Source organism: Rhinopithecus bieti, unplaced genomic scaffold (genome assembly GCF_001698545.2).
Source record: "Rhinopithecus bieti isolate Rb0 unplaced genomic scaffold, ASM169854v2 scaffold_31531, whole genome shotgun sequence".
Taxonomy (NCBI): Eukaryota; Metazoa; Chordata; class Mammalia; order Primates; family Cercopithecidae; genus Rhinopithecus; species Rhinopithecus bieti.
In genome coordinates this window covers 885,198-902,060 of record NW_016814088.1, presented here as the reverse complement: position 1 = coordinate 902,060, position 16,863 = coordinate 885,198, and the positions used below count along the sequence as shown (strand labels likewise).

Sequence of the window (16,863 nt, the reverse complement as noted above, 5' to 3'; positions counted from 1 at the left end):
AGGGTAAGACTCCGTCTCAAAAAAAAAAAAAAAAAAGAAAGAAAAAGAAAAGAAAATGATCTCTAGTACTAATGATAGTGAGCTGCACACATGAGGAAGGTGCTGCTCAACCACAATATTTGTCTGCATCTCCCCTTTCCCTTCCTACTGGTGATCTATACCAGTTGCCTGCATTTCCTTGATACTCATATACTCCTTAACTCCCCAAAATCTGTTTTTTCTCCCCACCAATATTGTCCTGTGGCCTCAAGTGTCACTAAGGACCTCTTTATCACAGTACGTTTTGATAATTCTCAACATACATTCCTTCAAACTCTTCCTTCACCTGGGTTCTATGACACTACTGTAAGAATTTTCAAACATACTGTTATCAGGAGAACCTTTCTTTCATATAAGATCTTGCCTAGAACTTCAACTGATTACCATAGCTTTACAGTAAGATTTAAAATCAGACAGTGTAAGTCCTCCAATTTTGTTCCTTTTCAGGATAGCTTTGGCTATTCTAGATTATTGCATTTCCATAATTTTTTAAATCAGACTGGAAATTTCTACCAAAAAAAAACCTACTGAGATGTTCTATTGAAATTGCATTGACTTAAATGGTAATTTGGAAGAATTGACATATTAACATTATTGAGAACGCCAATAATGGTTCTCTTTATGCTTCTTCTGATTTGGATTCATTAAGCTTCTTAGATCAGTGAATTTGTAGTTTTCACCAAATTTAGAAAATCTTTGTTATTATTTATTTAGATTTATTTTATTTTCTATCCCTTCTACCTCTCTTTTCCTTTTGCTACTCCAATGACACAAATATTAGACTATATTGACTCAGAGATTTACTATCTATCCATTTTTTCCCTTTTCTTTCTGTTCTTCAGTTTGGAGAGCCTTGATTGTTTTGTTTACAAGTTCACTGATCTTATCTTCTGCGAGATCCAATCTAATATTATCTAGTGAAATTTTCAGTACAGATATTATTTCTTGCAATTCTGTGATTTTTATTAATTTTTTGAAATAGTTTTCATTTTCCTGCTGGGATTTCCTATAACTTCTCTTGTTGCATCTGTCCTTTCCTTTAAAATCTTTAATATGCTTATAACAGTTGTTTTAAAGTCCCTATCTAGTGAGTTTCAACATCTCTATCATCCATAGGTCTGTTTCAGTTGATGGCACATTTCGCTTTTTTCTCAGGTTCTTGATTGTATGCTGGACATTGTGGTTGCCTTGTTCTTGAAGGTGTAGATTGCTATCTTCCTTCCTTTAAAGGGTGTTGAGCTTTGCTCTAGCATGCAATTAATTTACTGAAATAATAGTTTAATTTTGTTAAGCCCTGTTTTCAGGATCCATTCAGCGGGTCTAGAGTAGCTTTACTCCAGGGCTAGAATATTTTATTCCTAAAGTGTGACTTTTCTGAGGTCTCAACTCAATGCCACAGCTTTAATCAAAGTACCTTTAACTTAAGAAAATGATCTCTAGTACTAATGATAGTGAGCTGCGAACACTCACGAATAACTGCACTGCTTATTTTATCCCCACTTTTGTTTAAGGAGATTCTTCTAGAAAATTCATGCAGTCCAGCTATGTGACAAATTTTATATTTTCTTCATGATATGCATAGCTATTTAGAGGCTAATTTGAAAATTAGCGGTGTTGAGCAGGGTTTCTCTACTCTAACCAGTCAGCATTTGAAATCTTCTAGTACCGTGCTGTACCAAAGTACTCCCAGTACCTTAGAGGCTATGTTCACTTCAAGCCTCCCAGTAGCTATAGTCTGCCAAACCTCATAGAAATATACTCACTACACGATTGGTTAACTATTTGGCAAAAGACCCAAGCGACCCCTGCAGATTTCTAGAGTTCCTTTTCTGCACAGGTCTCTCCTCTCTGGTATCTTTCCCTGCAAATTCCACGAGTATTAGCAGGCCTGAACTCTAATCTCTGATTAGAAACTGAGAGCACAGAGAAATGGATCCCAAAAGAGATTTTGGGTTTCCCTGAACTCAATCTCAGACAGAAAGCCACATTCCTAGTGTGTTTCCATTTGCTCAAGGATCACCACCCCCTCATTTTAGCATCCTGCCTCATGCTCATTTTCTAGTACCTAGACTTCTCTAAATCCGAAGTTTTCTAGACTACTATGGGGCAAATTGTCTTATTTTTATGTAAATTTCCCTTTTCAGGCAATTAATTTTGACTTTCCTTCACTCTGTTAAGTCATTTGCCATTCTCCCATTTACCTTTCATCTTCATATAATGAGGTTTGTGTTACAAATGTCTTTTCATTTCATCGAAGAAGGAGATTATGCCTCTGTTTCTTGCTCTTTCATTTTACCTACTTGAAACAGGAGGCTCCTGCTTCTGTCCGGTTAAGGATCTATTCTTAACAACCATATTAAGCTTCACAATGACATTATCAACAATGTTTGCTTTGTTGTTGCTGTTTTCCAAGTTCTTTATTGATCTCTTTCTTGAATCCCATATCATCTTTTTTCTTGGATTCATTTCCAGTTCACCAGAGTGCATTACTTTTTAGAGAGTACAAAAAGGAGAGAAACTTCCTAAATATTGTATACCTTATGTTTATTTAGTTCTTATTCCAAATAGTATTTTACTGGGCATAGAATTCTAGGTTCAAAATCATTTCCCAGAGAACTTTAGTAGCATTATTTCAGACTTTCTTTTCCACTGACAAGGCAGATTAGATGTTCAGAGAAACCTCTTCAACATACCACAGCTGAAATTTCTGGGTAAGACACTGGATGAGCAAAATAAAAGTAAAGGAATTTTTTTTTTGGAGGTAGAAATGAAGAAAGGCTTCTTTCTTCTTCCTTTCTTCCTTTCTCTCTTTCTCCAAGTCTGTCATGGAGGTCCAGGCTTCTCTTTGATTAACATCGGCCCTAACATCCACAATGGACTGAATCAATCTCCTTCCCCAGACAAATATTCCCTCTTTGTTTTATAAGCCACTCTTAACACTTCTTCTTGAGAGCCACAGATCCAAGCATATACACAGGGACAGAGAAAAAGAAAGGGAGAGAGAGATGGAAGGGAAATGTCTATATAGCAGTCCTTATTAATTTCCCCGATGTCTGTCCCCTCCTACTTGTGGAATTTCTCCCAGAGCTCCACTGAAAAGTGTACCTATATTCTAATTTCCTCTCAACTTGCTTTGGGTTGCGTTTCTTCTACTGTGGATTCTCTACCCATCTAACCCAAACTGCTATTTGTGCTTCAGAAAACCCTCAAAACCTCTGATTGTCTTGGGGCACCCTATTGTGTTTTCCAGCACTCTTTAGGATTTACTCTTCTTCGTTTTCTAATACCTTTTCTCTCGTTTCACTGAATCACAGTGTGTGATACCCAGTAAGTATAGTCAATGTCTTGTGAAGGAAAAGAAAATGTTACATGTGCTAAACTAAAATGATGACTATGTCGTATTTTTATAAATCCATTTATGCATTCAATAATTTTAATTGAAACCTATAAAAACTTTATTGTACTATGCTATGTACTAGGCCTAGCTCTAAGTCTTCAGAAAATAGCAGCAACAAAAGAAAGTCCCTCTTTTCAAGGAGCTCATGTTATAGTGTGCTACCATATTTTTTAAACATACAAGTTGAAAAACAATATAAATAATACAATAACATCTTTGTGTGCAAATGGGTCCACGTACATGTATGTGTACGTGTGTATTTCCTTTCAGATGTAACTTTCAGGAGCTAATATTGAAGAAGTGGCATATGGGAAGTCTTTTTAAACTTTCTGTATTTGTATTTCTGCATGTATTTCTGTTTGTTAGTATAGTTGGTTCAGGCTCTTGGGACATACCAGGGAACAGAGCAGGCAAATCTTTCTGCCTTCTTTTAGATCATATTTTAGCAAGAAGAGTCAGACACCAAACAACAAACATAATAAATTAGTATCTTAAGTAGTATGCTAGCAGGTGATAAGAACTCTGTAAAAGCATGATATATGGGGTCAGTGGCAATGGGTTGCCATTTTCAATAGGGTGGCAAGACTTCATAGAGGAAGTAACATTTCAGCAAAAAGTTCAAGTGGGAGATTGTACTTGAAAAAGAAGGGGGGAAAGAATTCTAAGCAGAGGAAACAGCAAATGCAAAGGCTTCAGTGTGGGAGCATGCCTGGCATGTTGCAGGAATAGTAAGAAGCCAGTGTGCCCAGAACAGAGCAGGTGAAGGTAAGAGAAATGAGAGACAAAGCCGGACAGGGCATTGGGGTGTGAGGTGAGGGGTGCAGGGAATGGCCCTTGAGGTCAGTAAAAGGACTGGATGTTATTGTGAGAGAGTCTGGGAGCCCCTCTTTCAGGAGAAGAGGGAAAATTATCTGACATATTTTGTTTTTTGTTTTTTGTTGTTTTTTTTTTTTTTGAGACGGAGTCTCGCTCTGTCGCCCAGGCTGGAGTGCAGTGGCCGGATCTCAGCTCACTACAAACTCCGCCTCCTGGGTTTACGCCATTCTCCTGCCTCAGCCTCCCAAGTAGCTGGGACTTCAGGCGCCCGCCACCACGCCTGGCTAGTTTTTTGTATTTTTTTAGTAGAGACGGGGTTTCACTGTGTTAGCCAGGATGGTCTCGATCTCCTGACCTCGTGATCCGCCCGTCTCGGCCTCCCAAAGTGCTGGGATTACAGGCTTGAGCCACCGTGCCCGGCCTATCTGACATATTTTGAAAGGATCATTGTGGCTCTATTATTAAATAGAATAGACCAAACAGAGGTAGGGGTGGAAGCAGAGAGGAGGGCTGAGAGGCCTTGCAATAAACAGTAAGAGATGATGCCGATGATGACAGTAGCAGTAGAATTGCTGCAAGGTGGTCAAATGAAAGACAGAGCCAACAGAATTTTCTAATGAATCTGATGTGGGTTTTGGAAGGTCAAGGATGCCTCCATGTCCTGAGCACTAAAAGGACAGAGTTGCCACCAACTCAGTTCAGGACTATGGGGGAGGAAGTAGTGGAGATCAGTTGTTCAATTTAGAACCTGCTAAACTCGAGGTGCTGTTTTGATATCGAAATGACAACAGCAGCAGACAGTGAGGTACAGGAATCTCACATTCCAAAGAGGTCAGGCGTGGTGGCTCCAGTCTATAATCCCAGCGCTTTGGTAGGCCAAGGAGGGAGGACTGCTTGAGGCCAGGGATTCAAGACTAACCTGTGGAACATAGCGAGACCCTTGCCTCCACAAAAAATTTAAAACTTAGTCGGGTGTGGTGGCACACACCTGTGGTCCCAGTTACTGCAGAGGATGAGGCAAGGGAATTATTTGAGCCCAGGAGTGTGAGGCTGCAGTGAGCCATGATTATGCCATTGCACTCCAGCCTGGGTGACAAGAGCAAGATCCAGTCTCAAAAAAATAAGTAAATAAAGTAAAAAACAAAGTTCAGAAGAGAATTCTGGATCAGAGATTCCAACCTGGAAGTCATGAGCATAGATAAATAGCACTGAAAATTTTGAAAAGGTCTTTTTGAAAAGCCAGCCCACAATTTTTCTTACCTACCACATTTAGTCTCCCACAAATTTGAACACTTTGTCCAACACAAGTTATCAAGTATTGAATATTGAGTGTGTCGCCTCTCCATTCCCTCTGCCATTTCCCTGCCCCAGTTATTCTCACCTGGCTGAGATGCTGCCACCTCTTGTCGGTTTACCAATCAGGTCATCCACACCTCACTGCCAGATTAATGTGACTACAGCTCACCTTTGATCAAGCACTGACTCCTTGGGGATTACTTGTCACCTGCTGCATAAAGGACCAAATGCTTACCTCTAGATCACAATCCAATCCCAGCCGACCTTTCCAAACCTACAACTCACCGTTCCCCTTCACACACACCATGCTTCTTGCTATTCCTGTGGGTTCTAGCCTCAGGGCCTTGTGCATGCTGTTTGGCCCACCAGAAATGCCTTTCCTCTGCATCCTGAATACCTAAACCCTGTACTTCATGGCATAGCACAAATGCCACTGACTTTAATAGAGCTTAGTTGGCTGCCCCATCTGAAGATGACCTTTCCCACCTCAGATACCCCTACTCTGTGAGAGGGGAAGACCATGGCAAACACAACACTTCCCAGAGTGAAGGCAGCAGGACAGATGCCAGTCCCAAGAGAAATTCTGGGAATAAAGAGTTCCACAGGCAAAGTTTAGGTAACAGTCCACACCACAGCACTCCCTAGAAATTCACATTATGTATTCATGTATTGAAGGATCGCAAAAGTTCTTTGGAAGGAAAACCTACGTAACTATTTTTTTTATGGTTGGTTTAAGCTTTTATTGCCAATCTTGAAAAGGAGCATATTAACCAGTTATCTCATAATAAGAGGACAATTTGCATTTTTGTTAGAATCTAGTAGGGAGTCCTAAGGCTCTAAAGCGTGTGGGAGTGACTTTTTGCTTACTTGGCTAAACCCCTCTCAATGTCAGGGAGCAATGGAAAGAAACATCTAGCTTATAAACACATCAGGACTCAACATCAACAACTCAAATTGAGTTGTTGAGCCACTTTGATATTCTTTAACAAAGTAAATACTGATCTTATCAGTCTTCCCACACTGCCTCACACCCTCACATCTAGGTCACTTAAAAAAATAAATATATATGTGTGTGTGTGTGTATGAAGTTTTTTGCTCTTGTCATCCAGGCTGGAGTGCAATGGCACAGTCTTAACTCACTGCAACCTCCACCTCCTGGGTTCAAGCGATTCTTCTGCCTCAGCCTCCCAAGTTGCCGAGATTACAGGCACCACCACACCCAGCTAATTTGGGGTGTTTTTTTTTTTTTTTTTTAGAGACAGAGTCTTGCTCTGTTGCCCAGGCTGGAGTGCATTGACAAAATCCCAGCTAGCTGCAACATCTGCCTCCTGGTTCAAGCGATTCTCCTGTCTCAGCCTCCCGAGTAGCTGGGACTATAGGCGCCCGCCACCATGTCTGGTTCATTTTTGTATTTTTAGTAGAGACAGGGTTTCATCATGTTGGCCAGGCTGGTCTCGAACTCCCAACCTCAGATGATCCGCCAGCCTCAACCTCCCAAAGTGCTGGGATTACAGGCATGAGCCACTTCGTCCAGCCAATGTTTTGTATTTTTAGTAGAGATGGGGTTTCGCCATATTGGCCAGGCTAGTCTCAAACTCCTGACCTCAGGTGATCCACCTGCCTCAGCCTCCCAAAGTGCTGGGATTACAGGCATGAGCCACTGCACCTGGCCGAAAAATACATTTTTAAAATTTTTTATTTCCATAGATTTTGGAGAAACAGATGGCATTTGGTTACATGAGTAAGTTATTTGGTGGTGATTTGTGAGATTTTGGTGCATCCATCACTGGAAGAGTATACACTGACCCAATTTGTAGTCTTTTATCCCTCACCCCCTCCCACCCTTTCCCCTGAGTCCCCAAAGTCCATTGTATCATTCTTATGCCTTTGCATCCTCATAGCTTAGCTTAGCTCCCACTTATGAGTGAGAACATACTATATTTGGTTTTCCATTCCTGAGTTACTTCACTTAGAGTAATAGTCTCCAGTTCCAACCAGGTTGCTGCAAAGGTGATTAATTTGTTCCTTTTCATAGCTGAGTAGTATTCCGTTGTATATACATACCACAATTTCTTTATCGACTTGTTTACTGATGGGCATTTGGGTTGGTTTCATGTTTTTACAATTGCGAATTGTGCTGCTATAAACATGCGTGTGAAAGTATCTTTTCCGCATATTAACTTCTTTCTCTCTGGATAGATACCCAGTAATGGGATTGCTGGATCAAATGGTAGTTCTACTTTTAGTTCTTTAAGGAGTCTCCACACTGTTATCCATAGTGGTTGTACTAGTTTACATTCCCACCAGCAGTGTAGAAGTGTTTCCTTTTCTAGTGTTCCAAGGTTCTCACACAAGGAATTCTTGAATTTGAAATTGGGGACCAGGATTATAGTCCTGATCAAGCACTTGTTGGTGCTGGTCTTCCCCAGGACCAGGCCCAGATAACCACACATCGTAATACTGGTGTCATGTTTTTCCCAGGCCAAGGTAGGGAAATTGTACATCCCAACATGGGTAGGGTAACCATGCATCACATATGTATGACAAGTTGTTCTGTTCCCAAGCCCAGGTAGGGTAATCACACACCCCAACAAAGGTGACATACTATCCCAGCATAATTACTCATTGTGAACCTTGCACTATCAGAAGCATCCCGGTTTGGGTGATAAATTATATAGTCACTTAGTTATAAGCCCTTCACCTATAAACGTCATTATATCCAGTTCCTAAATCAAACCAAACCACCCTAACGAGAGTAGAACCTAGAATTAACAATTTTCCCGTTACATAGAATGTTGTTTTTCTGGACTCCAGGCCACTGTGTACCAGCCATAGTTATTTCCTAACTTCCACCATATTGATCCAGTCGATGTGACAGGATGTGTGCCTGAGACTCTTGCTCTATTCTTTAGGGTCCCACTGGAGCTAAATGCAGTCATAAGTTCAGATGAGTTTGCCATAAATCCCTGCCGTTGTTCCCCCATGCACTCCTGGCTACTTGATAGGGTCCTGCTCCCAATAGACTGTTCAAAACTATGACATTATCACTAACACTTGAGTGTAACACATCACATCTGAAACCTACAACGATGGTACCCATCTCCTCTTTACCCCCTCAGGACTGGAGTTCCCTACACACTGGTACTAGCCTCACCACACATTCCTGGTTCCTGAATGGCTTACTTAACCCACAATGACTATAGCCACATGGGTTAGGAGGCCAGATAACTACCTGTGTGACTTTTATCAATCACCCCTCATTGTCAATCTCAGTTAACTCATCTCTGAAATGAGCTGGCTGGTCTGGATGGCATCCAACATTCCACCCAGCCATGATGAATTGACTCTATGTACCCTTTTTTGAAACTTAACTACTTTCACGTAAGGCCTCACTTCCCAAATATCTCCCAAAGGTAGAGTCTCTTTCCATATTATTTTTTTTAATCTCCTTGAGAACATGGTAGAGAACTTTGAACATTGTTGAAACTCAAATGTATGTCACATAAGGATTTTTAAATGAGTGAGGCATTTAAGCCTAAAAAATTTCAAACTTAGACTTTGAGATGATGGGAAATTAAATAAATCTAAGAAGTGAAATGATCTGGTCAAAGCAGCAAGCACTATAGAAAAATAAATTCATATCATTTTCTAGCACTATGACTAGTGAACTAGCACTGCCAATAATGGCTAACACTGGACACTTACCAGGTGTGAGATGCAGCTCTCAGTGGCTCACACCAACCCTATGAAGTGGGAACTATTATTGTTCCTACTTTACAGATGAGAAAACTGAAGTACAGAGGGGTTAAAGAACCTGACTGAAGTCCCCCGGGAAGCAAGTGATATATTCAAACCTGGGCAGTCTAGCTGCAGAGTCCATGCACTTAAACACTAGGTCAGCCTGCCTCTCCCTCTCTTTCACAAGCATTTGCTCACCTAAGCATCCCAGCAACACCAGGTTATTACACGCCCAGCAGAAACTGAGGCCCAGAGAGGCTTAAAGATCGCCCAGTGTCCCACAGCAGTCTCAGCACATGACAATACACTTGTGAAATGTCACTGACAGCTGACTGCTGAGAAACAGGCACAGAATAAAGTGGAAGTGCCATTGGGGGACAGCGGCTCTGGAGAGAATTAAAATTGGCAGTAAATTGAAAGGAAAAGGTGTTTGTGGGGGACACAATGAAGCGAGAAGTGACAGCCCCGGGCTATCACCTGAAGGGAAGGTCAAGGAGAGGGAGAAGCCTGCAGAGGCTACAGAGTGGACGGTGAGGACCCAGGAGCATGGGAAGGTAGGCACGGAACAGTTTAGGAAGGACAGAAAAAAAATGTTGTTTGTCATCACATACATGTTCAGCACCAGTACAAAAGTTATAGAAAAACACATATTTTGAAGCCAGGGAGCTGACTTTTGGATTAGGATGGTTTGACTGAAGCAGCATTCACAAGAGAATCTGATATGGCGAGTGCCACATAATAGGCACTCAATAAATGTTTGTTCCAAATAAAAGAGACAAAAAGGGAAAAATCTGAGAACTGCTTTCATAAAGAGAAAGACACCTAAGGGAGTAGGTGCTCAATAAATATTATTTTTTATCTGTGTGCTGTGAGAAGCCTGGGGAGCTGTAAAAGATTACCTGATCCATTTCCAAAGAGCCCTGAGCCTCTGATTGCAATTCTTGCAAATTCCCGGGGAAGGCTGTGGAATTCCTCTCTGGGGACTTACAAACACACTTTTAGAAGAGCCACTTGGAGGGAGTGGTTTAGACAATTTCAAAATGGATGAATTGAGGCAGAGAGGCTAGACCAAATGACCCTGTGGTCCTTTTCATTTCTGATGTCCACGTAATCCCCTCAGAAGCTGAGGTTTCCACTCTACTCCCCCATGGCACAGAGATGAACCGAACAGACCCGCAGACATTGCTGTCCCAACAAGCCGAGGATGGCTGAGTGATTTGGAAGCCTTCCAGTAGGGCCGGGTTAAATCGCAGGCCATTTATTTTGTGGAGAAATAAACCACAGAGAGCCCCTTTCAAACATGCATGCAGAAATCAGGACAAAATGCCAAGGAGATTATCTGCTCAGAATTTGCTTTAAAAGAGCCTGGGCAGCACTCATTTATTTTTGGGAAAATATATGATTAACCAGAGTTAACTATGAATTCAGATATTGTGCATTAGACCAGCTCCTCAAAGTTTGAGCGCATTTAATATTATATATAGCTGCCATTTGGACTAAATTGTTTTTTTAATGTACACAATATTACAAATTTAATTTGAGCTGTTTGAATCAGTCTGTAAAAAAGATTTGATTATACCTGAGTGTTCTGGCCCCAGCGTTTCCGTATCTCAGTAATCTTGACGGTAATTGGCTGATTGGGCGTCTCACACTCCATCTCTGCCTCAGTTTCCATGGTAATGTTACAGGAGCTATTATAGATGAGAACTTCATCTCTTTCCACTTTAGGGCTGAAACGAGAGGGGAGGTTAAATGGGGTGTCATCAATCTTAATGAAATGCAATTATTTTTACTCTTATTAATCATTGCAAGCCATTAGCTTGTGGCAACTACAGGCCACCATTTGTCAAATTTTGCAAATTTCTGTAATTTTGTTTCCATTATTTTATTGTTTATTTGTTTTTCCTTTTATCTGCACACCCTGCAATGAAAATGCACATGGTAAATATCTTTCACTGAGGCCTTTCTCTTTTCCGAATCTATTAAAAACATTAGCAAAAGCTACTTCTAGCCCAGCTTAACAAGAAATGCACGGACAATACTTCCAGTTCCCAAAAGGGAAACAATTGTTGGGGAGAGTTTTTGTTTTTATTTTTTTTCTTTTCCCCTTCCCTCTTCCTGCTCTCACTCATACTTAGTGTTGGGGAGTAATTGCCTGAATCCCCTAGGGCAGATGGAGAAATTGGAAAACCCACACAACTGGCTAACTGGTCCCTAATTCCAACTGTGAAAAAATGAGCTCATTTAGGCTTTCAATTCCCTCTCCCCAGCTGATGGCAATGAGGCTCTGTTGCTAGCAGAGGAACATTAACTTAGTAAATTAATTAAACTTACTTAACAGCCCAGACTAAGGAGATTCGATATATGTGCCAGTTATACTACCAGCCACTCGCTTTAAAAGTCCTCTTGCTTTAAGGGCAGAAGCCAGACTGGATTTAAGATAAAAAACAGCAGTGTAGCATTACAGAAAGTCTAAAAATATGCCATCTAGAGAAGGTGAGGGCATGGATAGTGAAGGGTGTCATCCTCAACAGGTGTGATATTTATTCAAGAATCATCCTGCTTGTAGGCATTTTTGCAACTAACTCAAAAATTATCAGTAATAATAATACATGATGTTTCATATTTGTCAACAATCTCATATGTATGATCTAATTTCAGCCTATAAATTAGGAAGAGGTATAAAAAGTGTAACCCAAAGAGATCAAGAGATTCTCAGAAAGTCGAACACAGAACTATGGTAGCTCTGAGGTCAAAACCAGATGGTCCTGTCTCCCAGAGCAGTGCTCTCAAGTTTTGAAATGCTGATTGAACATCATCCAGGAAGATGGCAGATCCCATGGGAAGACCAGGAAGGGTGGAGACAAGGGCAAAAAGGTCGCCAGCTGAGAAACTGTACACTGTGTCAAACCTTATCATCTTTTTTCAAATCAATGTCAAAATATTTTCTTCCACAATTTGCTAGAAATGATGAGCAGGAAAACTAGTACATCTCACCACTTAATCTTCTCTTCACGCTAAAATGGTCTCCTACCTAAGGCATAATTTCCAAACCCAAAGTCCTCTAGACCTAATAATGTAGATTGTCAATATGTTAACATCATGCCACTCAGATCTGCAGGCAGATTGTTTGGGCTGACCCCTGGGGCTCTGGTCCACCTTTATCTGAGCTTCCTTCTCACAGCACCTGACACTGCGTTCATTTTGAAGGCCACCATGCTTATACTTAGATAGTGGTCAACTCAAAGTCTCAGAGCTGCATTTTTCCGAGGATTTCACCATGCTGTGCTTATTCAGACGATTTTCTGAGAAGCACTGGCATGTAAAGCTTAGGCTCGGAAGCAGATCAGCTGGATCTGAATCCCAGGGCAGATAGTTACCATCTACATGACATTGAAGCCATTACTTCGCTAAGCTTTGGTTTCCACATTTATAAAATGGAGTTGCCAATAATCGAGTACCTATTTTGTGGAGGTGTTGAAGAAACTGAGCAAAATGAAGCGTATAAACCGATTAGCATGGAACCTGGCACACAATAAGAACCCAATAAAGGCATCTCGCGTTATAGCTGTTGGAGGTAGTAGTTTAGTAGCATTATCATTAAAAATGTAAATGTGGAAATTTACATTTATTATTGTTACATTTCTCTCACTAGTTTAGACCCATTGCTCAAATTCATTTTGAATCTGTAGCCTGTGATCTAGCTGTAAATCCATTCACTGATCCTTCGTCCATAGGGCAGACAAAGCCACAGGATGAATCCATCCTTTACTCCTGGAGCGTCAGTCATATTCCAAGATTCAGAAAGGAAAACCAAAGTAATTTAACTTTTAAATTAAAATGTAATGTAATATTTAGATCAATATAGAAATGTGATGGAATCAAATGCAAAATTCACGCAGACTTTTAAAACTCCTTACTTCAGAGCAACTTGAGGCTTGCGTCAGGCCACTTTGGGCTGTGCACATAGAACCATTTTTTGCTACTGGGGGTAGAGAAGTTGTTGGAATAGTAGTTGGAATAGTTCTATATTTATATCATAAGTCACTTATAAACTTATCAGAAAGGAAATGAAGTTGGTTTTCCGCACCATCACATTCTTTGTGAATCAGTTTCCAGATGGCTACTTTCATTTCTGAAGGCTCACAAACTACCTGATGAATAGTTCATTCTAGAATTTTGTCAGGGATAACATCAAGTTACTTGTCTAAATTTCCAGAATTCCTCCTTTTCTTAGGTTCATAGAATATCTGCCCATCACCTCTGTTATGTGACCCCTTCTCATGGTTCATTGCCAGCAGTAGGTCCTCAATCGTAAGAGTGAGTTTTTTGTACCCAGTTTATGAATAATCTCAGACTACAGACTTGAACTCAAGGAAAGTAGTGACCAACTTCCTTTTACAGCCTTTCTTGGCCTTGGGCTTCCAGTCTTCTCATAAACCTTCTTATGCCCTTTCCTGACTCTTCACTGGCAGAGGTACAAGTAAAATGGGCTGAGTCACTCTGCCCTCTGTTTGCCTGTTAGAAACAGACTGTTTTCATGAAGCATGTTATCCTTGCTCTGAAAAGAATTAAACCCCTTTCTGTTAGCTTGGACTTTTTGTTTACCAGCTTCAGCTTACACTTCTTTCCATATTTGTAACTACCTTGCTAGAAATTTTTTTCATTAAAAAGCCATCACCAAAATTAGCTGAGACACCAGGATATCCAAAATAGATTAACATTTACAAAATTTCAAAGCTTCTAAGTAGCTAGCTGCTCTTCCATGGTTTCTTCCACAATAATCCTATGAGTTAAGAAGCACAGTTGACCATATTTAAATATAAATATAAGCATATATATATGCAACATAAGCATATAGAGAGAGATCAATATATATACAGATATACATGCATACACACTGCACACACACAACTATTTATTTTGGGGCATGTGGTTAAAAATATTGGGTAAAAATGGTGGCAAAGATTGTTCTAGAACCTAAGACTCCTGACTCCCAAACTATAGTTCTTTAGTTGATCTGATTAGATCCTAAAGTAAGCAAGTAACCTTGGCTATGCTCCCTAGGATAGGGAGGGAAAACACTTTGCCCGCATTCTCTCTCCCTCACTTCCCCTGAAATTGCTTCCTGTGGCTCTGAAACCTCACAGAACCCACGCAGCTCAGCCAGGGCTCTCACACTGAGGCTGCCAGCACAGCATTGCACTAAACACACTGCATCAGAAGCTTTGAGTTCCAGTCCCGATGCTGCCATGGCTTGACTGTGTGACTTTGGGAAGTTACTTAATCTTCACTTAGAAGAGATTCCAAACTCTTTACTTTGGCCTTCAATGCCTCACATATCTCTCCAAGCTCATCTGGGGCCACTTTTCCTCCTTCTCAATCTACTCCTACCCTCCTGGCCTCTGAACAGTCATAAAACTCAACAGTTCTTTTGCATTTGCTGTTGCCACTGCCTGACCCTCTATAAAGACACCTGCTTCTCTTCCTAACATAAAAGACTTCTTCAGAGAAGCCTCCTCTGAGTACACTCTCTAAAGTAGCCCCCCTTTATTTTTCTATCACTTTATAGCACTTATCACAACATCCTGTTTATTATCTGACTTTCTTCTCTACCCTTAAGGGCAGAGACTTTCATGACATCCACCATCGAGCCACCAGTACCTGTCACAACACCTAGAACAGTGTAGGGATGTGATCAATACTGGATAGATGGATGGATCATGGATATATGGATGGATGGATGGATGGATGGATGGATGGATGGATGGATGGATGGTTGAATATACTGGATGGATGGATGGATGGATGGATGGATGGATGGATGGATGGATGGACGGACGGACGGACGGATGGACGGATGGATGGACGGATGAATAGACAGGGTACAATTTTTGCCACAGATGCACTTCTCCCTTCCCCATAGTCGTTATGGATGTCAGGGAGATACAACGTTGTGTTCCCTGGAAAAACACATAAAATTCAATGAAGAAAATAAATGTGGTCAGTACTCCAGCCACCTAGAGATAGGCACCATCAACATTCTTGGATACATCTTTCCAGCCTTTTCTCTAGTAACCTATATGTGTACAAACATACACACTATGTACAACAGTAGGATCAAATTGATATACTCTTTTGAGACCTATGATTTTCACTTCTCAATATATTATAAATAGCTCCCTGTCTGGTTAAATATTCTACATCCGAATTTTAAAGGTAACTTTAAAATATCATTTGGATACATTCTTTATTACTAAAACTTGTCTCATTGCAAATATTTTTTTGATACCTGAAATTTCAAAGAACATAATTGTTTATAAATATTACACATTTCTATCTGCTTTCTTAAAGTAAAATCCTAGAAGAGAAATTGCTGGGTCACAGAGTGTAAAGAATTTAAGGTTATTCGTGAATCGGCAAATTGTCCTCTGACGTTTGCACTTCCCACTGGCAACAAAGACCACTGCCAGTTTCCTCCACTTTCATCCCCACTAAACTTTGTTTGTTTAAAGCATAGGGCACTTATTATAATTCTTACTCAAGAAAACATACCCACTTTTGCCTACTACAATAGTCAGAACATGGAGCAACACTACTGAAATAACATTCATAGGGAAGGGTATAACTGCTAACGGGGTCTGAGGCTCAGTTGCCTCAGCCGCCCCATACAGTGAAGAGGAAGAGCATGGAAGAACTCCAAAGGAAGAGTTTTGGGGATTCAGATGAAGTCCCTGAATTCAATGGAGCCAGGAACTACTGACATGTACTTTCTGGTGTCCAGTATCAGTAAGTTCTGAAATCTAGTCTCATCTGAGTACAATACCCAGTGCTCCATTTCCTGTGTGAGCTAAACGGAGTTCTTCTTGCCCTTTTAGAAAGCAACCAGCCAAGGAGTTTCCTCTTTTCCTCCAGCTAAACCTAAACCTCTGGTGCCCAATTCATACTAAAACACAAACTGTCTCAGGACATCACAAAGTCAGACTGCCATGAAAAGAGCTGGTTATCGCTTTCACTGTGGGGAAGTGGTCTTGTTTAGTTTCATATTTTATAAGAAAAGAGGCTGGGCACAGTGGCTCATGCCTATAATCCCAGCACTTTGGGAGGCCAAGGTGGGTGGATTGCTCGAGCTCAGGAGTTTGATACCAGCTTGGCCAAAATGGTGAAACCCCATCTCTACTAAAAATACAAAAATTAGCCAGGCATGGTGGTGCACACCTGCGATTCCAGCTACTCGGGAGGCTGAGGCATGAGAGTACCTTGAACCTGGGAGGCAGAGGTTGCAATGAGCCAAGATCGTGCCACTGCACTCCAGCCTTGACGACAGAACAAGACTGTCTCAAAAAAAAAAAGAAAAGAAAAGAGGCCTTCATTAGATAATCAAAGGTAGCCACTCTATCTAGGTAAGAAATAAAGACGTTTACATGACAATATTCAGCCATGAGACACTGCCCTGTGTAGGAAAGGAACTCCTTGCTGAAATGAAAGCAATCCAGAATTACTAACATGGTCATACTTCTTTTTTATTTGTTTAGAAAAGGGGGGTTAACTTGGAAAGTTGTAGTATTTATTTTCAG

The 16,863-nt window shown here is 40.8% G+C and overlaps 1 protein-coding gene across 1 annotated transcript in view; it reads right to left on the bottom strand.

The window, feature by feature from the left end:
• PKHD1 (PKHD1 ciliary IPT domain containing fibrocystin/polyductin) overlaps nt 1-16,863 on the bottom strand; it is a 484,394-nt gene that overhangs the window by 392,535 nt on the left and 74,996 nt on the right. The window contains 1 exon segment of the mRNA XM_017849608.1: nt 10,866-11,016. Within this exon segment, the coding sequence (XP_017705097.1) occupies nt 10,866-11,016 (151 nt within the window).